The 27,292-nt window shown below is 43.6% G+C and overlaps 1 protein-coding gene across 1 annotated transcript in view; it reads left to right on the top strand.

The window, feature by feature from the left end:
• LOC123746695 (mucin-5AC) overlaps positions 1 to 27,292 on the top strand; it is a 27,916-nt gene extending 624 nt beyond the window's left edge. Inside the window, exons 1-5 of the mRNA XM_045728400.2 lie at positions 1 to 3,837; positions 3,992 to 4,127; positions 10,548 to 10,711; positions 17,425 to 17,527; positions 26,524 to 27,292. The exon at positions 1 to 3,837 is cut by the window's left edge and continues 624 nt beyond it. Coding sequence (XP_045584356.2) covers positions 1 to 3,837; positions 3,992 to 4,127; positions 10,548 to 10,711; positions 17,425 to 17,520 — 4,233 coding nt within the window. The 3' untranslated portion in view covers positions 17,521 to 17,527; positions 26,524 to 27,292. The remainder of the gene's footprint in view (positions 3,838 to 3,991; positions 4,128 to 10,547; positions 10,712 to 17,424; positions 17,528 to 26,523) is intronic.

The raw sequence follows: 27,292 nt of genomic DNA, 5'->3' as shown, positions 1-27,292 counted from the left end.
ATCTGGAAAGAGACAAAGCCCACTATCTGTACTGAACCTGATGGTTCTAATTCATATATGCTTATTGATGCACGAGGTATATTTTGTAACTTAGGTTCCCTAAATATAAATAAAGGAATCATCAATGTAAAATTTGATGATGATGAAGTCACTGCAGAAGTTTGTGATGATGTAATTTTTGTGGATGGGAAGAAGTCAAGCATGAGTCATCTGCATAAGTATGATATGCATACCAAAACATTGTATGCCACTGTGTTCAAATTATTAAAAGGCGATTTGGCTGGGAGTTTGAAGTATGTATGCACATGTCTCTGGATGGGACAGAAGCCGTCAACAGATATGTTACCCATGAATCTACTGCGTAGTAAAACGTACCTGAGAAAATCCCATGGCTTTTACACTGAAGCCAAGTATATGAATACACTCTATTGTGATAAAAATTCTACAATAAACATCTCAAATAACGTAAGTAAAATAACATTCAGAATTAATGGGAAAAAACTATCGCTGCCATTTTCAAAGGACCAATTCTACAATCAAATTAAAGGTCAGATGCCATCTTTAAGTGGCAATATTAATTTAAAAGCACATATATTAAAACAAGAGAATGAATGTCAAAACACCACATGGACTGTCTTGATGATTATCCCATCGTCGAAACCGAGGATATCAGGTTCAAGTAGTTCACGTGGTCAGACACAGACGAACACAGAAAATGGAGTTCGTGAAGTGGCAGTTGATCAAATTAATAACAATCTCACAGACATAGAGGGAGAGTGTAAGATAGGAACTGTTTCGACTCAAGAAACAGTTCTGAAAACAAATGACAGCAGCAGCCTTGGTGGTCAGGTAAGGCCACCGACCTGTAGCACCAGCATCCTCGGTGGTCAGGTGAGGCCACAGACCGGTAGCACTAGCAGTCTCGGTGGTCAGGTGAGGCCACCGACCGGTAGCACCAGCAGCCTCGGTGGTCAGGTGAGGCCACAGACCGGTAGCACCAGCAGCCTCGGTGGTCAGGTGAGGCCACAGACCGGTAGCACCAGCAGCCTCGGTGGTCAGGTGAGGCCACAGACCGGTAGCACCAGCAGCCTCGGTGGTCAGGTGAGGCCACAGACCGGTAGCACTAGCAGTCTCGGTGGTCAGGTGAGGCCACAGACCGGTAGCACCAGCAGCCTTGGTGGTCAGACGAGGCCACAGACCGGTAGCACCAGCAGCCTCGGTGGTCAGGTGAGGCCACAGACCGGTAGCACTAGCAGTCTCGGTGGTCAGGTGAGGCCACAGACCGGTAGCACCAGCAGCCTCGGTGGTCAGACGAGGCCACAGACCGGTAGCACCAGCAGCCTCGGTGGTCAGGTGAGGCCACAGACCGGTAGCACTAGCAGCCTCACCAGTCAAAACAAATTACAAACGTCCATTAGGTTTAACAATGCTGGTGTACACCCCATGTTGAATTCTTTAACGTGTACAGTGGCTGAAGCTGAAAGAAATATGGCTATCTTAAGAGCAGCAGGTAAATTAATTTTTGTTACCAAGGAAAACATGTTCACAAACAAGAAGAAAGTTAATAAAACCCAAGATTTAAAAACTGAACTCAAGAAATTCCAAACTGTTGGGGCAATATTTTATGAGGTCAAAGAATCTTTTCTTGTCTGGGGTTATGTTGTAAAGCATGTGGCCATTTTGGCTTGGGCAGGCAAAAAACCTGCTGATTCAGATGACATAATCAGAAATTGGAAGCCCCCAAATCCTATACACAATCCTAATCATGATTCCATGTCTTCAAAAATGGAAGGACAAAATTCAACCAAAGATAAAATATTTGAGGCCAGCTGTAGCATTGCTGAAATTGTCCAGGACATGGGAATACTTGTGATACATAACAGAAATCTGAATGATGGTATTGGAGAGGCAGTAGCTAATCTCTCCAACTTCTATAAAGATGGGCTACCAGTTACAAAAAAACAGCTTAGACTTTTACCCTCAGATCAGTTGTGGCACTGTCTAGTTCAGCAGAGATCTCCACACAAATTAAAGAGTGGCCAACCTGAGTTTGTGGTAACTATAGCATGGCAAGGAAAGAAACCAAGTTCTTGCTCCTCCTCACAGATTAGAGAGACACAGCTTTGCTCCTCCAGCAACACACACAGCCTCAATAGTTGGGTGACTCCACAGACTAGTGGTCTTACTATCCCAGTAAGGCAACAGCCCAATACTACTGATAAATGCACCAGTCAAGAGACACTACAGAACTTTAATATTAACCCCTCTACTATTAAAGGGAGATCACAGACTAGCAATATCAACATTGTCTCTAATCAAACAAAGTCATCAAACAGAGACACTGAATGCTCTGGACAGACTGTCTCTAATCAAACAAAGTCATCAAACAGAGACACTGAATGCTCTGGACAGACTGTGCCTAAGTTAGAATATGTAACATGTTCGCTGGTGGAAGTTCGGACAGAGGGAGCTGTCTTGAAAGCCGGTGTCAAATTTATACTGGTACTAAGGAAAGACCTCTTTATAAGTGAGGAGAAAGTTTCTAGTTCTGTAAATATTAAGCAAAAACTTAAACAGTTTCCAAATGTTGGTGCAATAATATATCAAGCCGAGACTTCCCTAGAGATATGGGGACATAGTGTAAAGCATGCAGCAGTTGTCGTATGGGCAGGTAAGAAACCTGTCGATGCAGACAACATTGTCAAGACTTGGAAATCTAAACCAGTTTTATTGTGGAAATCTAAAAACGAACCCTCACAAACACACACACAAAATTTGCCACACAAATCCGAGATACTTCAGACCCCACACAAGTCCGAGATATTTCAGGCCAGTTGTAAAGTTGTTAACGTCGTGCAACAGACCGCAGTTCTTGAGGTGAATAGTAAACATCTGGCAAATGGCCCTGGAGAGGCAGTAGCCAATATCTCTAATATTTATGTGGATGGACTGCCAATTAGTAAGAGAGCACTTTTACGCTTGCCAAAACATACATTGTTGAACTGTCTTGTTAAGAAATGCCCTCCAGTAAAAAGTGGGAAGTCTTCATTTTTAGCAGTTTTAGTATGGCAAGGGAAAAAGCCATGTGATAGTTCCTGTTCATCGTCCATTAGTAATGACAGCCTGAGCAATCAAGTGAGGCCACAGACCAGTAGCACCAGCAGCTTTATTGGTCCAGTGAGGCCACAGACCAGCAGCCTCAGTAACCTCAGTAGTCCAGCGAGACCACAGACCAGCAGCCTAAGTAGTCTAGTGAGGTCACAGATCAGCGGCCTTAGTAGTCCAGTGAGGCCACAGACTAGCAGCACTAGCAGCTTCAGTAGTCCAGCGAGACCACAGACCAGCAGCCTCAGTAGTCCAGTGAGACCACAGACCAGCAGCCTCAGTAGTCCAGTGAAGCCACAGACCAGCAACCTCAGTAACCTCAGTAGTCCAGTGAGGCCACAGACCAGCAGCCTCAGTAGTCCAGTGAAGCCACAGACCAGCAGCCTCAGTAGTCCAGTGAGACCACAGACCAGCAGCCTCAGTAGTCCAGTGAAGCCACAGACCAGCAGCCTCAGTAGTCCAGTGAGACCACAGACCAGCAGCCTCAGTAGTCCAGTGAAGCCACAGACCAGCAGCCTCAGTAGTCTAGTGAGGCCACAGACCAGCAGCACTAGCAGCCTCAGTAGTCCAGCGAGACCACAGACCAGCAGCACCAGCAGTCTCGTTGAAGTACCTAAGGAACAGGTTAATAAAAAGAGGACAAGACGACGTAAGAAGAATAGAAAATTGGATGAAACAGTTACTATTGCTACTGAAGTTACTTCGCAGAGAGAATCAAAATCCATTTACAAGGTACGTTACATATTTTTCTAGGTACATGCATTATATTTCAATGTCTTGAAGAAATGCTCTATCACATTGAACTAGAGTACTAATGTATTTTCCATTTAAAGTTAATCAAAAAATTTATACTTTGCTTTATATTCATTGATAATGCTTCTTTTAGGGAAAAATAACAGATCTTCATCCAGTACTTGGCCAAATACAATCAGATGGGGGCACCCTATTCTTCTCCCGGGACCTTTGTTACCTGTATGGACTGCGTCTACACATGGTAGAGCTCTGGCATGTCCTCACTTTAGGTAATATACTGTCTGTATTTCTACAGGGATTCTCACATCAACACACACACACAGTAATTACAAATTCACTAAAAATGGAAAACAGTACAGTACATCAAAATTCTGGTGTGGCTGTGAACTGTTTCTAGTTAAATCCCAATGACACACACCAGTATATAACCACCAATAACAACCTCTCCCTCTCTTCCATTAATCACAGGAGTGCCACAAGACAGCATATTAGAACCTCTCCTATTTCTTGTATACATCAGTGATTTGTTCCAGCCAAACTAAACCAAACCATAGGAAAACCACACGCAAAGTTCAGGCTCCTGCACAACTGCTCAACCAACCAACAAGTCACCTGGGGCTGATTCAACACCGGTCGATGATGCCACTGCAAGCAGAGCAGAGCCACGGGAGATGCCGACTGGGAACCCCAAACCAGGCCCAGTGAGATCCAAACCTAGGATGGAACCAACTGAGACTTCCTCCAGTTCATCAGGAACCCAAACCTGGCCAGCTGATAAGCAAATAGGCTGGGGGCCCAAACCAGCAGTTGTAAAAGTAGGCCAAGACACAAACTGCTAAAAGATGTAGCAGTCACAACCACCACCAATAGATACCATAGTCACCAACCACAATCAATAGAGAGAGGGGGAGTGAAGAATAAGGAGAGGGGGAACAAGTTCCTGAAGATTGCATACACCAACATAGATGGAGTGAGATCGAAGATACTGGAGTTAAGTGATGTAATACAGCTGCAGACACCAGACATTGTTGCACTCACGGAGACAAAACTTGAAGATGTAATTTTAAATGAGGTCATATTCCCAAGGGGCTACTCAATTTGGAGACGGGACAGAAAAATTAGGAAAAGCGGTGGCGTTGCTGTGCTGGTAAAAGAACACCTAAAGGTGAAGGAAATAATGACTGCCAATCCACAAGAAGTTGACATAATAGCACTAGAGATCTGCTATGAGGATGATAAACTAATGATGATAAATGCATATAGTCCACCGCCAAGCAGCACATGGTCAAAGGAGGAGCTAGATAGTAAACGTGAAGGTCTTATAACAATAATGAGAGAGATTATAGCGAGAGCGGATAACGATAGATCACGACTGTTGATAGTCGGTGACTTCAACTTGAAATCCATAGACTGGGAAGCATATGAAGCTAAAACAGAAGATTTTTGGACCTGTAAATTTGTAGACCTCATCCTGGAAACATTCTTGTATCAACATGTTAAACAAGCTACGAGGATGAGGGAAGGGGACGTTCCCTCCATGCTAGATTTGATATTTACCAGGAAGGAGGAAGAGAAAGTATTGGAAAAACTAATTAAAACTAAATGGGTAGAATACCTAGAGAGAAATGATATAATATCAGACAGACAGTATGGTTTTCGATCTGGAAGATCCTGTGTATCGAATTTACTCAGTTTCTATGATCGAGCCACAGAGATATTACAGGAAAGAGATGGTTGGGTTGACTGCATCTATCTGGACCTAAAAAAGGCTTTAGACAGAGTTCCACATAAGAGGTTGTTCTGGAAACTGGAAAATATTGGAGGGGTGACAGGTAAGCTTCTATCATTGAAAAATTTTCTGACTGATAGAAAAATGAGGGCAGTAATCAGAGGCAATGTATCGGAATGGAGAAATGTCACAAGTGGAGTACCACAGGGTTCAGTTCTTGCACCAGTGATGTTTATTGTGTACATAAATGATCTACCAGTTGGTATACAGAATTATATGAACATGTTTGCTGATGATGCTAAGATAATAGGAAGGATAAGAAATTTAGATGATTGTCATGCCCTTCAAGAAGACCTGGACAAAATAAGTAGATGGAGCACCACTTGGCAAATGGAATTTAATGTTAATAAATGTCATGTTATGGAATGTGGAATAGGAGAACATAGACCCCACACAACCTATATATTATGTGAGAAATCTTTAAAGAATTCTGATAAAGAAAGAGATCTAGGGGTGGTTCTAGATAGAAAACTATCACCTGAGGACCACATAAAGAATATTGTGCAAGGAGCCTATGCTATGCTTTCTAACTTCAAAATTGCATTTAAATACATGGATGGCGATATACTAATGAAATTGTTCATGACTTTTGTTAGGCCAAAGCTAGAATATGCAGCTGTTGTGTGGTGCCCATATCTTAAGAAGCACATCAACAAACTGGAAAAGGTGCAAAGACATGCTACTAAGTGGCTCCCAGAATTGAAGGGTAAGAGCTACAAGGAGAGGTTAGAAGCATTAAACATGCCAAAACTAGAAGACAGAAGAAAAAGAGGTGATATGATCACTACATACAAAATAGTAACAGGAATTGATAAAATCGACAGGGAAGATTTCCTGAGACCTGGCACTTCAAGAACAAGAGGTCATAGATTTAAACTAGCTAAACACAGATGCCGAAGAAATATAAGAAAATTCACCTTCGCAAATAGAGTGGTAGACGGTTGGAACAAGTTAAGTGAGAAGGTGGTGGAGGCCAAGACCGTCAGTAGTTTCAAAGCATTATATGACAAAGAGTGCTGGGAAGATGGGACACCACGAGCGTAGCTCTCATCCTGTAACTACACTTAGGTAATTACAAGCCCACAAAGCAACAGGTGCCAGGTGAGCTTTTTGTCATCAGTTAGGTTTAGGTAAATGGAGACATCCGGAAACACGACAATTCCAAGATACCGAACGGAACCAAGAACTGAGCCTGAGGGGGGGTGACCAACTGTGCTGTCCAACTCATACATGGAGGGTATATATATCAAAATTACCCCTTAGCAGCAAAAAAGACCTTCCACAGAGGGAACCAAAATCCACAAAGGGCTGAAAGAGACTCACAGGTATGTGCTCCTTAGACTTCCCCTCAACCCTCAAAGCCTGCCATGAAGGCTTTGGGGCAGAGCCAAAGTTCTTGCTCAACATCTGGTAGGGAAAAGAGGGGGTAAAGGCGAATATCCTCAAAACACCAGTGGGATCGGAGGACTCAACTGCCTCTCCTACCAACGTAGATGGGACCACCCCCCAGAGAAGACCAAGCTAAATCCTGACCCGATTCCAAAGTCCTCAGATGCTAAGGAGCCAGAACCGAGGAGGGGGGATGAACTTCCCTCCTCGGAGGGAGGTTCTTCCTCTCTATGAATTATTCTATCTGAAAAATATCAGAAGCAGGGTGAACCACACCTGCAGGGAAAGAAAGAGGAACAGTGAATATAGTCTGGTTGGAAGTCACCAACACCTCTAATTCCAGGTCCCTAAAACACCATAGGGGCTAACTCTAGGGCATCCAACCAGTCAATATGCTGCAAATGCCTAACTTGAGAAAACCTCATTTGTAAAACAGCTGCTGCCTGAAAAGTCTCCAATTAGGAAGCGGAATCTGTAAATGCAGAAACCCAGCAGAAATAAACTTCACAGGACTCAAGGTCATAAGTTTCACTGACTCGACAGGCAGCATGGCAAGGACAAAAAGAAGTATCATTATCTAGTAGCATAAATAAAGGGCACTCTTTAAATTCACATTCAGTGAGGACAGGATCAATGGGCGAATCCATAACAGACCATGCCAGAGACCTGCAAGGGATTACCAGGGCCTGAAGGCAGTGTTTTCAGGCCACCAGGGCATTTGTTTTTTTGGACCTTGTAGGGTTGCTGCCAGCTTCTTTTTTGGCTGGAAATAAGTTAATTCACTTCAGGTGGAGCCCTCTGGTATATTAAGTGCATATCTACTGCATTATTCCTTGAAATGATCCTCAAATTGTTTCAGTGAACCAATGTATAGCCCTGAAATTCTATCCAAATGTACCTAGTAATCCTTGTTCATAATAGAGTATTGTTATTATTGTGTATTTTCTAATCTTTGTTTTTGTGTCAAAATTTCTTACAATGTACCTGTAAATTTTCTTTTACAATTTTACTGTAATTTCTCTACTTAAAATTATCTGTACCTTTATAGTAAAGCTGTAAAGTACCTGTAAACATTTTTTTTCAGTTTTAATATAAATTATCTACTTAAAATTATCTGTTAGTTTAACCACTTAACTGCGCCAACCGAGTATTCTTGGTCGGCGGGAAACTGCGCCAACTGAGAAAACTCTCTTTGATTTTTTGGTACCCATTCTAAATGTATTCGAGGTTGGTTGTGTATGAAATGGACTCTTAGGACCTCCAGTGAAAGGCAGCCATCTTGGAAAAAATTCCCAGAATGCCCTAGGGCTGCTGGCTGGGTTAATTCTGAGTGAGCAACCATGGGTGGCTCACGCGCCTCTGACTCCCAAACACCTGTCCGACGCGGTGTTGAAAGATTACTCTCTGTCGGTGAAATTCAAACCTTATTGTTTGAAGAACATAAGGGTCATAATATTGGTGAAGCTAGGTGCAATAAGTACCTAACACAAAGGTCGGATGCAAGTGATACAGCCCCTATGAGGTTGATACAGCGAGCGTATCAAGTTGTAGCTCTGAGCGTCACCCTTGCAATCCTATGCTATATCTAATTTATTTAGATGATATATAGATGAATCGTTTTCTGCGTTCAGTGATGATGCATCTGATACAAGTAGCATAGATGAACAGTGTTAGCGGCTTCCATTGTGGTGTTTTCCATAGATATTTTCAAGAATGGCTGAATCTCTTCCTGACTGACAGACACTCTTTGAAGCAAGCTGAATCTCTTCCTGTGTGGGACCATACAAAGTGATCTTTTCAAGACTACCTTACAAATTGATCTTTTCCTATAATCTTTTCAATACTATCTTATGCTTTACAAGCTTGGCTACATACAACCTACAAGTACTAAAGCCAAGGGTGTATGTGAGAGAGTTATTTGCAAGCACACAGAATGAAGAAACAGGAAGCGAAAATTTATCTGTACCTGGTGCACTGAGAGCGAAGTCATGTTGTGCACCATGGACTATTTCGTTGATTATTACTCACTTCCGAAGTACTGAGTGTGTAATACAGTGTGTTACTGTATAAATAGTGTGTGAAACTGTACATATTGTAGTTTTAGTGAATTTTTAACAAGTAATATTGCGACAATAAACATTTATTTTGAACACATTACTGACACATGTATCACAGTTCCATGGAACATTATGAACGTTCTACTGTATACATATTGTAAAGGACACAAATATGCATCATATACGATAAAAAAAAACAAATAAAACTGCATTGAAAATACATAGAACAAATAATTGAAAATATATTTGTGGCAACATCTGGTGCTTGAATGGCCCGCGCGACCGTATCTGGGTGATTCATGCACGGGCGACCAGGCCCTGATGACGTCACAGCGCACCTTGTCCATGTCCCCCACAGCCAAAGTAAGTGGAATTTGGTATTTATTTTTACATAGACATGTTCAAGGAAGGGAATTTATCATTTTACGAAGAAAAGATAATTTTTTGGGAACACTTTATTTCATGCGCACGGGGGGAATTTCACAATAAACTCGGTGCAGCACGGTGGTTAAGGACTTGCCCGAAACGCTGTGTGTGCTAGTGGCTTTACAAGAATGTAAAATCAACATTATTTCTATGTTCTTTCTCTTGACCCCCAATGTACCTTCTTGTATATAAATAAATAAATTAGATGCCTCTCTTGTCTCCTTTCCAGAGAATACATTTTTTGAGCTTTGACACGATCCATATAGTTTAGGTGCTTTATCATTGTTATGCGTGCTGTATATGTTCTCTGTATTTGCTCTTATTTCAACATGTACTGTACTACTAACTCACACAGTATCTTGTACTACCCCACTCACCCAGTATATTACAATATAGAAATGGAACGTCAATAATATAATTTATTTTATCACTTTATGCTATGTTAGTATGGAATTCAGATTCTGTTACAATGTACGAATCATTGCATTTATTTGTTAGCTTAAGGACATGCCAGAAACACTATGCATGTTGCAATAGTACCTTTGCAAGAATATATGACTTAAGCACTAGTGTATGTACTCTCACAATCCATTGTTCCTTCTTGTATGTAAATAAATACATCAAGGCAAATGGGGGGGGGACCTTCGACAAGCCTCTGGCTTCCTGTCCACGTCGAGGCCACTAGGGTTAGTGACCCTCGGGTAAATGAGGTAAATAAATATATATATTTATATAAAGATTGTCATGAATGCTAGATACAATTTTAATGGAGGCTCTATGCTTGCTTGTATTCAGTTCGTGGAATTAATGTACGAGTGTGGACTTAATAATGGTGATGGATTATGCAAAGGCAGATAAATATAATTTCTTTTAGATTAATGTTTAATCTAAATTGTTTTTAATATAATATTACTCACTACTTATTTGTCTTATTCATTTGTATTAAAGCCTTATTTCAATTTGCTTTGAGATAATAAAGAATTACATCAGAATAAATAATTAATAAAGTTTTTTACATGTTTGTGTAGGAGAGGAAGTAGAATACGAGTTGGCTGCTGTCGGGACAAATTCATCGGGAGTGTCACGTGTGTGGGTAGGAGGAAGGGACCAGCTGCCACCAGCTGCCCTCATCCCAATGGTGCACTCGTGGTGTAATAGACACAGTGTTCCTCCTGCTGCTGCCCAAATCCTGGTATGTAGCTTTTCATTTAAAATTGTAGTTCTTTGAAGCCATTACAGTGGATGCCTTTCAGTCTAGATCTTGGTAGACAAATTTCCAGATACAATGGAGAAAATCCAGTTTTTAATGGTTGCATGTTGTTATGGATTGGATAACAATAGCAGTAAGTGACTCCCTTTAACCCTTAAATGGCTCAAATTGTGTGTATGTATGTATGTATGTATGTATGTATATATATATATATATATATATATATATATATATATATATATATATATATATATATATATATATATATATATATATATATATATATATATATATATATATATATATATGCGAACAAGCCTGAATGGTCCCCAGGACATATGCAACTGAAAACTCACACCCCAGAAGTGACTCGAACCCATACTCCCAGAAGCATCGCAACTGGTATGTACAAGACGCCTTAATCCACTTGACCATCACGACCGGACAAAATGAGGTGATAGCCGAGGCTATATGAACCACCCCACCGCCGGCACTCGGATAGTTATCTTGGGCATAGCATTTTACCAAATCACCTCATTCTTTGGGGCACACGTGAGGAACACAAATGCGAACAAGCCTGAATGGTCCCCAGGACATATGCAACTGAAAACTCACACCCCAGAAGTGACTCGAACCCATACTCCCAGAAGCATCGCAACTGGTATGTACAAGACGCCTTAATCCACTTGACCATCACGACCGGACAAAATGAGGTGATAGCCGAGGCTATATGAACCACCCCACCGCCGGCACTCGGATAGTTATCTTGGGCATAGCATTTTACCAAATCACCTCATTCTTTGGGGCACACGTGAGGAACACAAATGCGAACAAGCCTGAATGGTCCCCAGGACATATGCAACTGAAAACTCACACCCCAGAAGTGACTCGAACCCATACTCCCAGAAGCATCGCAACTGGTATGTACAAGACGCCTTAATCCACTTGACCATCACGACCGGACAAAATGAGGTGATAGCCGAGGCTATATGAACCACCCCACCGCCGGCACTCGGATAGTTATCTTGGGCATAGCATTTTACCAAATCACCTCATTCTTTGGGGCACACGTGAGGAACACAAATGCGAACAAGCCTGAATGGTCCCCAGGACATATGCAACTGAAAACTCACACCCCAGAAGTGACTCGAACCCATACTCCCAGAAGCATCGCAACTGGTATGTACAAGACGCCTTAATCCACTTGACCATCACGACCGGACAAAATGAGGTGATAGCCGAGGCTATATGAACCACCCCACCGCCGGCACTCGGATAGTTATCTTGGGCATAGCATTTTACCAAATCACCTCATTCTTTGGGGCACACGTGAGGAACACAAATGCGAACAAGCCTGAATGGTCCCCAGGACATATGCAACTGAAAACTCACACCCCAGAAGTGACTCGAACCCATACTCCCAGAAGCATCGCAACTGGTATGTACAAGACGCCTTAATCCACTTGACCATCACGACCGGACAAAATGAGGTGATAGCCGAGGCTATATGAACCACCCCACCGCCGGCACTCGGATAGTTATCTTGGGCATAGCATTTTACCAAATCACCTCATTCTTTGGGGCACACGTGAGGAACACAAATGCGAACAAGCCTGAATGGTCCCCAGGACATATGCAACTGAAAACTCACACCCCAGAAGTGACTCGAACCCATACTCCCAGAAGCATCGCAACTGGTATGTACAAGACGCCTTAATCCACTTGACCATCACGACCGGACAAAATGAGGTGATAGCCGAGGCTATATGAACCACCCCACCGCCGGCACTCGGATAGTTATCTTGGGCATAGCATTTTACCAAATCACCTCATTCTTTGGGGCACACGTGAGGAACACAAATGCGAACAAGCCTGAATGGTCCCCAGGACATATGCAACTGAAAACTCACACCCCAGAAGTGACTCGAACCCATACTCCCAGAAGCATCGCAACTGGTATGTACAAGACGCCTTAATCCACTTGACCATCACGACCGGACAAAATGAGGTGATAGCCGAGGCTATATGAACCACCCCACCGCCGGCACTCGGATAGTTATCTTGGGCATAGCATTTTACCTCATTCTTTGGGGCACACGTGGGGCACACGGCACACGTTAAGGCGTCTTGTACATACCAGTTGCGATGCTTCTGGGAGTATGGGTTCGAGTCACTTCTGGGGTGTGAGTTTTCAGTTGCATATGTCCTGGGGACCATTCAGGCTTGTTCGCATTTGTGTTCCTCACGTGTGCCCCAAAGAATGAGGTGATTTGGTAAAATGCTATGCCCAAGATAACTATCCGAGTGCCGGCGGTGGGGTGGTTCATATAGCCTCGGCTATCACCTCATTTTGTCCGGTCGTGATGGTCAAGTGGATTAAGGCGTCTTGTACATACCAGTTGCGATGCTTCTGGGAGTATGGGTTCGAGTCACTTCTGGGGTGTGAGTTTTCAGTTGCATATGTCCTGGGGACCATTCAGGCTTGTTCGCATTTGTGTTCCTCACGTGTGCCCCAAAGAATGAGGTGATTTGGTAAAATGCTATGCCCAAGATAACTATCCGAGTGCCGGCGGTGGGGTGGTTCATATAGCCTCGGCTATCACCTCATTTTGTCCGGTCGTGATGGTCAAGTGGATTAAGGCGTCTTGTACATACCAGTTGCGATGCTTCTGGGAGTATGGGTTCGAGTCACTTCTGGGGTGTGAGTTTTCAGATATATATATATATATATATATATATATATATATATATATATATATATGTCGTACCTAGTAGCCAGAACTCACTTTTTGGCCTACTATTCAAGGCCCGATTTGCCTAATAAGCCAAGTTTTCCTGAATTAATATATTTTTTCTAATTTTTTTCTTATGAAATGATAAAGCTACCCATTTCATTATGTATGAGGTCAATTTTTTTTTATTGTAGTTAAAATTAACGTAGATATATGACCGAACCTAACCAACCCTACCTAACCTAACCTAACCTATCTTCATAGGTTAGGTTGGGTTAGGTTGCCGAAAAAGGTAGGTTAGGTTAGGTTGGGTAGGTTAGGTAGTCTAAAAAACATTAATTCATGAAAACTTGGCTTATTAGGCAAATCGGGCCTTGCATAGTAGGCTGAGAAGTGCGTTCTGGCTATTAGGTACGACATATATATATATAATATGTATATATATAAATAATATATATATATATATATATATATATATATATAATATATATATATATATATATATATATATATTTATATATATATATATATATATATATAATTTGAGTAAATGTTGCTGAATGGTGCACATCGTATATATACAATTAGAGTGCTGCACACAATTTAAATATCCCACGGCTACACGGGGTTCACATCAGCTTCCTTAGGGCTCTAGTAAACAGGTGCCATTTTTAAACAAAATCGTGGGTAACATTTCCGGGTGTGAGAGTCTCAGTACTGAGTGAGCAACCAAGGCTGGTGGATGTAGCATGAGCTAACAGCACTGCTGTTTAGCTTGTGACCACAGCATCGCCTAAAAAATGGCAAAATATATATATGTAACTGTTATTATTTAGCAATTATAGTATTACAGAAGACCCCTGTCTGTGATAAAAATTACCATGATTCTGATAATAGCAGGATTGCGGTGATAATTAGCGATGTGCATAGTATGGTAGGAGGAGTAACCTTGGTGGTGGAGGGAGTTAGCGTCTCCTGCTGACTCTATGTGGCAACTTGTTATTGTCTGGACTCACCATACCGCTATGGTGAACACAAATGTAGATACTTATATATAACGTGTGTATATAGTGTAATAACGGCAAAAGGAGTATGTTGGGGGGAGCTATTTTGGTGAGGTAGGTGGTGTCGTCTGCTGGTTGGTGTGTCGTTCTGTGTAGGGTGGCCACTATGCGGTTAGGACACCATGCCAGCTTAGTTGTACAGTTAGGGTGAATAATACATGTAGATACTTATATATAAAGTGTGTATATGGTGTAATAACAGCACAAAGGGTATGGTGAGGGAGGGAGCATCAGCTGACTGTGTGGCAACATATGTTATTGTCTGGACTCATCATACCAGCTTTGTGGTTCGCTATGGTGAACACAAATGTAGCTACTTCTATATAATGTGTGTGTGTGTATATAGTGTAATAACAGCAAAAGGAGTATATTGGGAGGAGCCATTTTGGTGAGGTAGGTGGTATCGTCTGCTGGCTGCTGTGTCACTTGTCATGCAACTTTTTGTACCCACTGTGTTGTTTGGACACCATACCAGCTTAGTTGTACAGTTATGGTGAACAAAACATGTAGATACTTATAACATGTGTATATAGTGTAGTCATAGCAGAAACAGTATGGTGGGAGGAGGAATATTGCCGAGGGAGGGAGGGAGTGAGGTGGTGTCTGCTGGATGTTGTGTGGCGGCCACTCTTGTTGTTTGAACTCTCCATACCAGGTTAGTGGTTCATTATGGTGAATATTTTGGTCCATCCTTGACCTATTCCCCTAATTAAAGCACAGCAAGTGCACAATCTGAGTGTAGCTGGAGAGAAGAGGCCAGAGAAACAAAGAAGTGCTGAAGCATTATCCAGACTGCCACGTTCTCCCAAACATTGATGTGAGCACACGTCAATACCGGAGATCAAGCCGCTTGCGATATGCAGTTTTATAATTAATGAATTCTCCAGCAAGGAATTTATCATTAGACTTGTTTCATTTGTTGTTGATAAAGATGAATGAAGGGATTGATATTACTGATGCTGGTTGTTAGGTTTATTCAGTGAGTCCTTAAGCCTTAGTGATAGTGTAGACTTGTAATAAGACCTCGTTCTGTTATGTGAAATCTGCTTGTCTGAATACTGGGAGTTGTCTTGCTGTCCAAGGCACATTTTGCCCAGTGTAGGAGACATGAATAATCTGTGCTCTACTCTCCTATTTGATTTCCTGAAGTTTCTCAACCCATGCGTTATAGGTGGAGTGGATGGTGGGTATCCATCTGCTTATCCACCCAGTACTGTATTTCCTCTTGCGATGGTACAAGCCAGAGCATGGTGCAGCACACAGTGCCACACCACACCACTTATACCTGGTGTCCTTCCTTTTACCAGACTTGTTGCAGACACAACACTTCAGACCTTTCTCGATGCAAATTAGGGAATGGTTCAAGTTTCTATTCAGTCATTCCGGTTTATCCACAATATGAGGTCTTCTACCAGCAGCACCACAAGGAGTAATCTGAACCTCGTCTTCTGGGTCAGATAATGATTCTTCATTTCGAGGTGAAGAAGGGAAGAGTGGCCGCCTCATACCTGATAGTCTGGAGGCTGCAGTATTATCATCAGTAGATCTGCTCTCGTCGTCATGTACATCACTAGCATGTATGATGTTGTCATTTTGGACAGGCCAAATCTTATACTCAAAGTTCAACAGTGACCAAATTATTACTTCGTGGAACTGGAGCATTGAGAGTTTTTGTATCATTTGTGTAGTACTTGTGTAACACAAAGGCATTATGGATAGCCATGGCATTACACATTATGGCATCACAGAAAATGGGAAGACGTTGGCGGACATTTTAAAACAAGTCCCATAATGATCAGAAAAAATTGATTTTTAATGAATATTTTAATTTTGGACGCGGTGTGCATCCTCACCCAGACTGAGTATATTCATATGCTGTCACAATATGAGTTAATGGCCAGGCAAAGTGTTAAGTTAATGATACGGGTTTATAATTTTGAGGTTCCTCTCGACTACAATTTGTATAGGTTGGTACTATGTTTGCCATTTTCCATATATCTGCTAAAATTCCTGTGCACAAGGATGTTTGGAATATTAATTGGAGTGGAGTGCTCAGCTCAGTTGCACATTCTTGCAGCACCCAAGGTGAGACCCAATCAGGTTTGAGCATAACAATGTAATTACCTAAGTGTAGTTACAGGATGAGAGCTACGCTCGTGGTGTCCCGTCTTCCCAGCACTCTTTGTCATATAATGCTTTGAAACTACTGACGAACTTGGCCTCCACCACCACCTCACCTAACTTGTTCCAACCGTCTACCACTCATACAACATGTGTCTGGTGTCTGTAGGCATCTATGACCTGCTGAGTCACAGATGTCACAGTCACTTCAAATCAACAATGCTAAACTAGTGGACATGAACATTGCCGCTAAAACATGACTAACTCAAAACTGTGTGTCTCGTGTACACTTCATGGCAACTACATTATGAATTTTCATTGCAACTGAAGGTAAATTACTTATCAAAATGTCATTAAGCATAGCTTTAGAAAACAATCATTAATTTTATTTAGCTCAGAGAATTAAAGATCGCTGATGTAAATGATTCGGCAATGTAATGGAAGTGAAAACACTATACAAGTGTCCAAAAAGTATGTGAATATGTATTCACTGCTCTGCACAAAACAAAAGTCTAATAAGCATAAACTTGGTGATTGATCTCGACATGAATTTAATGTCTTGACTGCACGGAAGTGCTACTGATTACTGAGTTAGGTATTGCAGAAATATACATTACATACTGTACTTTGTTCATATCTGTTCTCAGCTGACAGCGTTATTGGATTACCAAGCTTAGATAGTACTAGTGTTGTTGACATAGATAAAAAGATTTGTTTAGTACAGGATATTAAGTTATTTCCTTCTTTTCCTTTTTTCCATATTTTGTTTCTCTTACAGCTTCAACAAGCAGAATCACTATCTCCGAGTTTGTTCCCAATGGTTGGAGATGATGAAGGTATGGAGACGGTGGAGATACAACAAGATTCAAGCTAACAGAAGGGTGAGTTGATTGTAATATTACATAGGCTACTATGCATGCCAGCTTGAGGTTGCAAGATACATGGTTGGAAGCATCAGAGCTTGCTGAAAGTCATTGTATAAAATCCCAGAATATGCAGGCAGCATGGTAGGCATCTCAGAGTATATTGACATCTGCAGTAACTGACATCCTAACTATCACACGGGATTACCACAACAACAACAACAACAGCACCATACAATGGGTTTCCTGGTTCTGCTTTGACACTGTGCGGATGCCTGACTTCGGCTCCGACTAGGGGTCACCGGTTAACATTTTGCTTTTTCTGCCCATAGGATTATGTTTTACCGTTAGGCACCTTCATTAAGCTCTGTGCTTATCAATCCAACCTGTCCACTTACAAATTATGTCATGTTTCACTTGTATTCGCATTCAGGCTAAAAATCAACATACAGTAATTCAGAATGAAATCGGCTCACAAAAGTGACGTACTGTCCCGTTTTCTATTTTGGGTCCTTTGGCTTAGGCTGTTAGGTTAGGAGAGAGAAACTGTGAATTTATTTATTTATTTATATACAAGAAGGTACATTGGGGGTTAGGAGAGTACATAGTACTGACGTTGATTTTACATTCTCGTAAGGCCACTAGCACGCATAGCGTTTTGGGCAAGTCCTTAATCTAACAGATAATTTTAAGGAGATAATTTACAGTAAAATTGACTAAAAAAAATTACAGGTACATTGTAAGAAATATTGACACAATAAACAAAGATTAGATTAACGGTTTTCATAACGTTTTGAAACCTTAGGAGAACTTCCTGCCCTCCTAACCTATCAGAGGACCCTTAACTTGCTGTTTTGAAAAACAAAAAAATCCAAAATTTAATTGGAAAATTAATTTCCATTTCAAATTACTGTACTGTACGTTGATATTTGGCCGTAGCACATACGAGCGAAAAGCAACGTAATTTGTAAGAGGACGGGTTGATCAATCAATGACTACAGAGGAGTGAGAGAACACAACCAAAATAGATCGAGAATGGTTATCTTGAGGTTATCCCGAGATGATTTCGGGGCTTTAGTGTCCCCATGGCCCGGTCCTCGACCAGGCCTCCACCCCCAGGAAGCAGCCCGTGACAGCTGACTAACATCCAGGTACCTATTTTACTGCTAGGTAACAGAGGCATAGGGTGAAAGAAACTCTGCCCATTGTTTCTCGCCGGCGCCCGGGATCGAACCCGGGACCACAGGACCACAAGTCCAGCATGCTGTCCGCTCGGCCGACCGGCTCCCTTGATACATTGAATGATAGCTCATTCTTTTAACAGGACAGACAGAAAACATCATTACAGTAACACTTGCAGTAAAGATGACACAGCATAAGAATTTTTCACAAAGTATCTAGTACATTCAGCACATTCATCAGAACAAAAACTAGTAGCAGGAAGATCACCTTAAGGTGTGTATACAATAATACCTTGCAGTAATTGTCACTAAGTATACTGTATGTATGACAATATTCAGAACTGTGATGCAGAGTTTTATAAGCACAGCTATGTTTGTTATGATAGCATTGGTACTTCTTGTCATACTAAAAAGCCAGAAGTAACACCTTGTAAACTTTTAGATGTTGACCATCCTTACTGAATTTCACAACAGCACTGTATATTCCTCGACATAACCACTCTAGGCTCGATTGCTGTATTTGGCGCTCCAATGTTCCTGGATGTGTTTAGTATATTTAGTTTTCCAACATGGACCAAATATTTTGAGATTACCATGATGACATAAAGCTATCTTGAAGTTCCAATGGCACTCCTTTGCTTAGGGGGACATGCTTACCTGGCTTCTCTTGTGGTAAGCGTACAAGTCCACTCTGTATAGTAGATTATTTTTGTACAACCTCACCCTCCCAACCTCAGTTATCATTGGAGATGTCAAATGTTCACACCAATGCCATACTTGTAGTAAGTTGGGCAATCCTGTTCAAGTGATTATTTTTTGTTCATCCCTTTTCTGTGGAGAGCCCCTCCATCTCCTCCGGGGCTTACCGGGCTATGTACTCGCCTACTTATGCTCACGGGGGCTGAGTTTCGGCTCTTTTGATCTTGCCTCTCAACCGTCAATCAACAGGTGTACAGGTCCCTAAGCTTATTGGACTCTATCATATCTACACTTAAAACTGTGTATGGAGTCAGCCTCCACCACATCACTTCCTAATGCATTCCATTTACTCTATTAACTACTTTGACATTAAACAAATTCTTTCTAATGCCTTTATGGCTCATTTGGGCACTCAGTTTCCACCTGTGTCTCCTAGTGTGTGTGTGCCCCTCGTGTTAAATAAACTGTCTGTCTACCCTATCAATTCCTTTTGAGAATCTTGTGTGTGGTGATCTTGAAGCCCCCAACCCTCCTGTCTTCCAGCGATGTGAGGTTTAATTTCCTTAGTCTCTCTTCATGTAAGTATGTATTAGACCATGGCATCAGTCGTTTGGAGTTCTTGCTTACTGGAACCACGAACCAGAATCCTGGCCCCTTGGAGAGGCACGAGGAGCAATGGCCGATAGAAACCCCCTGTGTGTTTGAAAGCATTCTGTGTCTGCCATCGACCGGGGTCTAATGCCCAGAATGGTAGGAGTAACAAAACAAATCCCACATGGTAAAAATTGCGACCTAAAACCGAACAGAGAGGCAGAACTTCCAAGCTAAAACAAGCAAACAAACAAACAAACATCAGTACTGCCGTCGCGCCGCTCAGCTGCACAGCCCCGTACCCCAGGAGGGGGAAAGACCTGGAAACCCACGACGGCCGCTCCAGCTTTCAGTTCCTTGGCTGATGTGGATTGTGGCGGTTGTTGACTCTCTGGCCTCTGGCTCTTGCAGTTCTGTGCATTGTGGTGTATTACTGTGGTGTGCAGACCAGGAGTCAGGAGGCATTTTTTTTGGCCCCAGTACTCACATCAGTACTGGGGCTGCATGCACTTAGGGCCACCTTCCTTAAGTGCCCCGAAAGTACTGCCCTTGCGTCTTGGGGTTATCTTCCAGCGTTTGGGAACCGCTTCTGTTGGGGGTCTTTTTCTGCTTAGCAACTGCCCGCCCTTTGGGCAAGCTGGGGTTTTCGTTGCCACTGTTGGGCCTTGGGTAGGAAGTGGTATCCTTGCTAGTAGGGGCGCAAGGTATTATACAGCTTGTTTCCCATTAATCACAGCAGCCAGTTCTATTCCTCCTAGGGACATTATGCTTTTGTAGTGTTTTCTTTTTCTTTTTTTGTTTGTTTTGCCTGGTGAGGGGTCTGCCCCATTGGTTATATCCACCCTCTGTTATATTGGTAGTCCTATGCTAGGCTCCCCATTCTTGTACATTTCATAGGGGTTTAGTTTTAGCAGTTCTCTTGGTAGTTTAGGTCTAACTGGTTAGCAATACCTTACCTGGGCTTTCCTTAGCAGTCAGCCTAAGAGCCCTGGAAAACCCCATTGGGGCTCATTGGACCTATGGATGCGTCCTCTGTGTTCCAACTTGCCAAGTGCGAGTTTGATGTCCCCTTGTCTCAGGGTGACACTCAGCAGTTTGCCTCAATCTTGCTGCCTACTGGATCGATGACATCTTTGACCCGGAGTCTTGAGAGTCTTGCTCCCTGCTCGTGCTTCAGATTACCCGGCCTTCTGATATTGCTGTTCGGGTACAGGTGGCTTTGACGTTACATGCTAGGTATTGGTTGCTACAGCGCGCTACGTTTGTTGCTCACGTGGTTGCCTCGAAGCTGCCCCGTTTGGATTATAGGGACCCAGACTTTGGGGCATTACAGGTAGTCGCTTCAACTTTGGTTTTGTCCGCGCTCCTGAGTCCTTCCCTGGTTGGTGTTGTTTGGCTTGCTTTCCCCGGGGAGGGGGGGGTCACCTCTGCTCCCAAACGTCTGAGGGATTTGGAGTTGAGGCAGGGTTTATATGGTTTTGAGACTTGGGCAGCTTCGCGGGCTGTCCTTAAGGATTGGTGACGGAGGCATTCGAGCCTGCTCCTCATACCGAGGCTTTTCGGGTCTTACCAGCGGACCCCCTTCTTCTCAGTATTTCCCCTGGACTCTGTCTTTTCTGTAGGGGCAGAGGATGTGGAGAATGGCTCAGCCCTGGGTCTTGACATAGAGAATCTCAGGGCTGGGGAGGAGTTAACTTGGGGGACTTGGATCCCATTTGACCACGCTTGGGTGTTGGTACCCTCAACACGAGTTTTGTTGTTGCAGGGGGAAGGACTTTCGTACCCCCCTTCCCTGTAAAAGTATGATTTGGGTTCAGCTCCTCTCCGGGTTTCCTGGATTCTTCGATTCTTTCCTTCCAGTGGTATTCGGCTTCTCGAATCCCGCCAAAAGAGGTTCGGGAGGCTATCACGACTTACCTCCTGCGAGACCCGGATTACGCCTCGGTGATAGCTCCGGCTTCTTTTGAGTTGGGTTCGACTTTCCCTTATTGGGTGCGCTACGAGGTACCAGAGTCTTCCTGGTTGGCAGACTGTCCTTTCTTTTCGTTGAGGGCGTGGCATGGGTTTTGTTGGACCTGCACGCTTGATTGGCAGGAGACTTCCACTGTGCTTTCTCGAGATGTTGGTGTTTTGCAGCTTCACATGCAGGTTCTTTCCCTTTAGGCTGCTGAGGATTTGGGGGGAGGGGGAGCTGTGCAGACAGCGGCACGGCGGCGGTTGTGCCATCATGATTGTTTGCTTGTTTCTTCAGCACTCCACAGGCCTTTCAGATTATGGAGTTCTGCTTGATCGTTCGGTTATCTGTAGTAGTTTTCACCAGGGGGAGTCTGTTTTGGGACGCCTACCTTTCTGGGTGCTTAACCCAGTAGATGGCAGACACAGAATGCTTCCAACCACACAGGGAGTTTATATAGGCCATTGCTCCTCGTACCTCTCTGAGGGGGCCAGGTTGTGGTCCCCAGTAGGCTAAGAACTCTAATGAAATTGACTGATGCCACGGTCTACTATATGCATATCAGCCTGGATAGCTCCAGGGAGCCTCCAGGACTCACCTAGAAAATGGCATTTCATTACATTCAACGCTGTTTTTCTTGGGGGAGCCCAGTCAGCTCCCCGAAGCTATCCAGGCTGAAATGTCAGACTTTGGCATCAGTCATGTGTATGGAGTTCTGTAGGCCTACTGGGGACCATGAGCCAGAACCTGGCCCCCCCCTCACAGAGACACGAAGAGCAATGGCCTATAGAAACTCCCGTGTGGTTGGAAGCATTCTATGTCTGCCATCGACAGGGTTAGGCATCCAGAAAGGTAGGCGTCCCGTAACATACCACTATTCTGGTGAAAATTGCTACAAAAAGCCGAATAAGTGAATAGAACTCCCCAAACAGAAATGAGGAAATGAATATTACGTCACACGTCGCCGTGCCGCCATCTGCGCAGCTCCCCCCTCCGCGGGAGGGGGAAGGGGGAGCCCCAGACCCCAGTTCTGAGGCTGATGCTATAGGCAACAGTCATGTGTTCTGGCTCCAGTGGTTGTTTCAGCACTGTGCCTTGTGTGTGGTGCCTGTCTTCTAGGTGGTGTGTGAGCCAGGAGTGATTCTTCAGTACTCCGGCTGCATGTGCCTTGGGTTTCCTTCCCTAGGTGCCCAGTAAGTACTGCCCTTGGGACTTAGGGCCACCTTCCACAGGTTCCTTGGGTTCTGCCTCGGCTAGGCCATTTACTGCTTGGTTTTCAGCCGCCCTTTGTGTGCTAGGGTGTTCTGTCTCCCTTGCCCTTGTTTGCCTTAGGGTAGGGGGCAGTTTGCACTGGTAGAGGCGCAGGGTACTGTGTAGCTTGTTTTCACCAATCATAGTGGCCGGCTCTGTTCCGCCTGGGTACGCTGTCCTCTTGCGGGGTTTTCTTTTTCTTTTTGTTTGCCGGCCTGGTGGGAGGGTCTGCCTTGGTTATTGCCCCCTGTGTACTGAGTACTCTTCTTTCTTCCGGTGGTTCCCCCTGCTAGGTCCCCGTGAGTGTACACGTCCTGGGGGGTTCAGTTCTTAGAAAGTTGTTTGGTAGACTTGGGTGCCGGTTAGCAGTACCCTGCCTGGACTTTCCTGAGCGTGAGTTCAGTCTCAGGACCCTGGAAATCCCCATGGGGACACGTGAGTCCAATGGATGTGACCCCTGAGTCACCCCCTCGCTTTGTGCGAGTTCGAGGGTTGCTCTGTCCCCTTGTCTCAGGGTGACTCCTCTTCCTCGTTCCTCATCTTCCTTCTACACTCTTGTCCCTAGCTGCTGGTGCTGGGGCCGTTTTTCTGGTCTTTCTTGCTTTTTTCCATTTTTTTCTCATTCTCTTACACATTGTTGTGTGTTTTAGTATGTGCCTCTTGGCTCTCCTACTGCTAGGTTGGACTTTGTTCATGTTCAGTTCCCTGTTTTTGCACTGCCCCTGTGTTTGGTTCTTTCCTGACTTGCCAGGTTTGTGTTTCTGGTTTCCTGGCTTACCCTACCTGTTGGCATTTTAAAGATCTCGCGGTGTCACTTCTCACGAGTCTCACATCGGAACCAGTGTCTCCGATCTCCTGGCGAACTCGCTAGCATTGGGAAGTTTTCTGTACGGCAGATGTTCCATCTCATTCCTTGCCAGCTTGGGTTTCCGGCCCTACTTGCTTGGTGATCGCACCCGAGATTTTCCAGTGGCTTCGCCTCTTCCTATGCTTGATCGGTCCATGGCGGGGCTGGTTCGATTCTGCCTCGAATCTCTCACCATCTGTTGGTGGTCAGGTAGCTTCGTTGATGGTGTCCCACCTGCATGCTTCATTTTGGTGGTGGTGTAGGGTTTTTTTTGGCGGTCCTTTCTTTTTCTTTGTCCCTTCGTAGGTTTGCTGCATTTTGTTGGTGTGGTCTTGTCTTCTCTCGTGGAGGTTCAGGGTCGTCATTTTGCCACATACTGTCGCCTTGTCTCGTGTGGCGCTGGCGGAGCCATTCCGGATTGCTTCAGTTTTGGAGTTTCCTCTGCACTGCTTAGCGAGCTGTCTCTGGCGTGGTTCACCTACCTCCAGCCTGCTCTTGCGCTGCTTGAGCCGTCCTGGTTCTTGGATTGCGTTGCTCTCTTCTTTTCTCCTTGGTTTGTTGTTGCCTCTTCAGTTCTGGATTGTTTTCTGAGGCTCATTTCTTGTTGGCGTTGGCCTCTGGGGGTCGGGTTGGGGTGCTTCATGCCCTCTTCCGGTGCCTGGGTTTCAGCTCTTTTGGTTCTCTTGATAGGTTTGTTCACTTGCAGCCGTCTCCTTCTTTTCTGGCGCAGAGTGGCTGGCCAGGGGTGCATCATGTGTTGTGTTCAGTTGCGGCACTTCGCCGTGTTTGGCGTGCCACGGCTACCGTGACCAGGGGTCACACTTTGGGTTGTTCCGGGTTCCCTTCTTCCCTGTTCCAGGGGGCGGTTCTCTCAGGTCGTCTGCGGGGTGGTTCGGTTCTGCCAGCCTGCTGTCTGTCCCCATGCCCTAGTCGTTCGTAGGTTGGCTCTGCGTTCCTTCGTTGATGTTCCTGGGCCTTGTCGGGCCTGTGTGGCCTTGGGTTGGCAGTTGCAGTTTTGTCTTATCCCTTCTCTTTGAAGGGATATGTTTTGTTACATTGGCCTAACGAGGTGCCCTGCATCCTGGATTTATAGATAGAATAATAGCTTCAAGCCAAGCCTCAGGTACAGATCCAATATCCCAAATTCTAACAAAAAAATTGCAACAGATTGTGAACAGTGCAAAATGGCAGAACAGCTCTTCATGGTGGCAGGTTGTGACTGTATTCATTAAGTGGCACAGGGACAGAGTACACCAGTTTGGAACGTGAATAAATCTTTGTAAGGAAGCCGATATTGTGTGCACAAATATTTATTTATATATACTGTATACAAGAAGGTACATTGAGTTTATGAGAGTACATAGCATTGATGTTTTCATTCTTGTGAAGCCACTAGCACGCATAGCATTTTGGGCAGTTCAATACAAAATGATATACAGTACAGGGAAAAAAAATTTGTATTGGGAACATAAGGAAAGTAGGTCAGAGGTTGTGGACAAGCTGAAAGTGTTTAAGTTATGTTCTGGAAGAGGCATAGACATCTTGGTTTGTCTCTCATGTCTGAAAAGGAGATGTTATTTTCATGCTAAAGGTTGTAAATAGACTGCTTCATCTTATAGTAAGCACAAGATGGAGAATACTTTTACAAGAAAGTAAGAAATCTTGTACAGTATATATAAATAAATGCAGAATGGTCACCTCAATTAATGGAGCAAATGAATTCACATGTCAGGAATTGCCACACGGAAGGCAAGAGAACACCTAAGACAGATTTCACTACCATGACCAACTTCCAGGAAGTATAGAATTGGCATGGGCAGGTAACACTCCTGAACAAAATTTTTGACACCTCCAAACACAACAACAGAGGTGAATAAGATGCAACTATCAAAAGTTATCTTTGCAATTCAGTGGGGCCGATTATGATTAGTGTAAAGATTCCCCTGCTTCCTCCCCGACAACCATGATCAGTCCACTTTGACTTTTGGATGCCAGAGGGGGCCACCACCTTTAACTCCATCCCAACATACGGGGCACCGCTCGGGGAGCCGGTCGGCCGAGCGGACAGCACGCTGGACTTGTGATCCTGTGGTCCCGGGTTCGATCCCGGGCGCCGGCGAGAAACAATGGGCAGAGTTTCTTTCGCCCTATGCCTCTGTTACCTAGCAGTAAAATAGGTACCTGGGTGTTAGTCAGCTGTCACGGGCTGCTTCCTGGGGGTGGAGGCCTGGTTGAGGACCAGGCCGCGGGGACACTAAAGCCCTGAAAGCATTTCAAGATAACCTCAAGATATAACCCTCATCAGTCCAAATACTGGTGCTCCTGGATTTTCATGCTTGTGTAACAAATATTTTGGTTTGTGTACCAATGCAACACATTATAGTGTTCGACAATGCAAAATCTAATGCACTGCAGTCAATTTAACTTAAAATTTTTGTATATATTTTAATGCATATGATTGCAAAACTAATTTTGCTTGTTTTTCTTTCAGATGAGAATTTAGGTATACAACACCAGCAGTATTTCAAGCTAGAGATGTACATTTGTTCCAACGAAACTGAGTAGTGTAGGACCAGGAAGTATGGCTCTATCCCACAGTGGCTCCACTAGACCCAGTTTTGTCTGTACTCAATCGAATCTGCAGACCTTCCCTCTTCTGGGTAGGGATTTGTGCCGTTAGCTTTAAATGATGTTTAAGGCCTTAAAGAAATGAGCCCATTTTTAAGTAAGTATTTTAGCTCCAGTATTCACCGTGCCTTGATCTATAGAAGCCCTGCTGCAAGCTGTGGTACATTGGAGCTTGTATAATACACAGGTCCAGCTTCCGAGTCAAGACAGCCAATGTAAACAAAGGTGTTTATAATCCATTTTAAAATATACTAATCTTGTTGATTATACAAAACTAATAAAGTAGATAGCTTTAGAGTTCAAATTCTCTTGAGCTTATAACTTTCAGATGTGGTCTTAAAATATACAGGATACAACTGAAGTTGTCCATAAATTATGTCAGTACAAGTTATTGCCTCTCACAAAGGAACATGTACAGTATGTCTTTAAGCAGCTGTATAGTACAGCTTACAGATGGTGCCGTGATGATAAAGAGTAACGAGTACCAGGTGTCGAGTACATAAGATAGTCGGGACATTGTTAAAAACCTCTCTGCCATTTCAAATGGCAAGATATTTATTGAACTAGTCTTTTTATTTTGATACATGGAATACATTTTTAGTGTAAAGATTTAAAATAAAAGTATGAAATTA

This window comes from Procambarus clarkii, chromosome 85 (assembly GCF_040958095.1).
Source record: "Procambarus clarkii isolate CNS0578487 chromosome 85, FALCON_Pclarkii_2.0, whole genome shotgun sequence".
In the NCBI taxonomy this organism is placed as follows: Eukaryota; Metazoa; Arthropoda; class Malacostraca; order Decapoda; family Cambaridae; genus Procambarus; species Procambarus clarkii.
The sequence above is the reverse complement of the archived record's forward strand: the minus strand, read 5'-3'. Positions and strand labels throughout refer to the sequence as shown.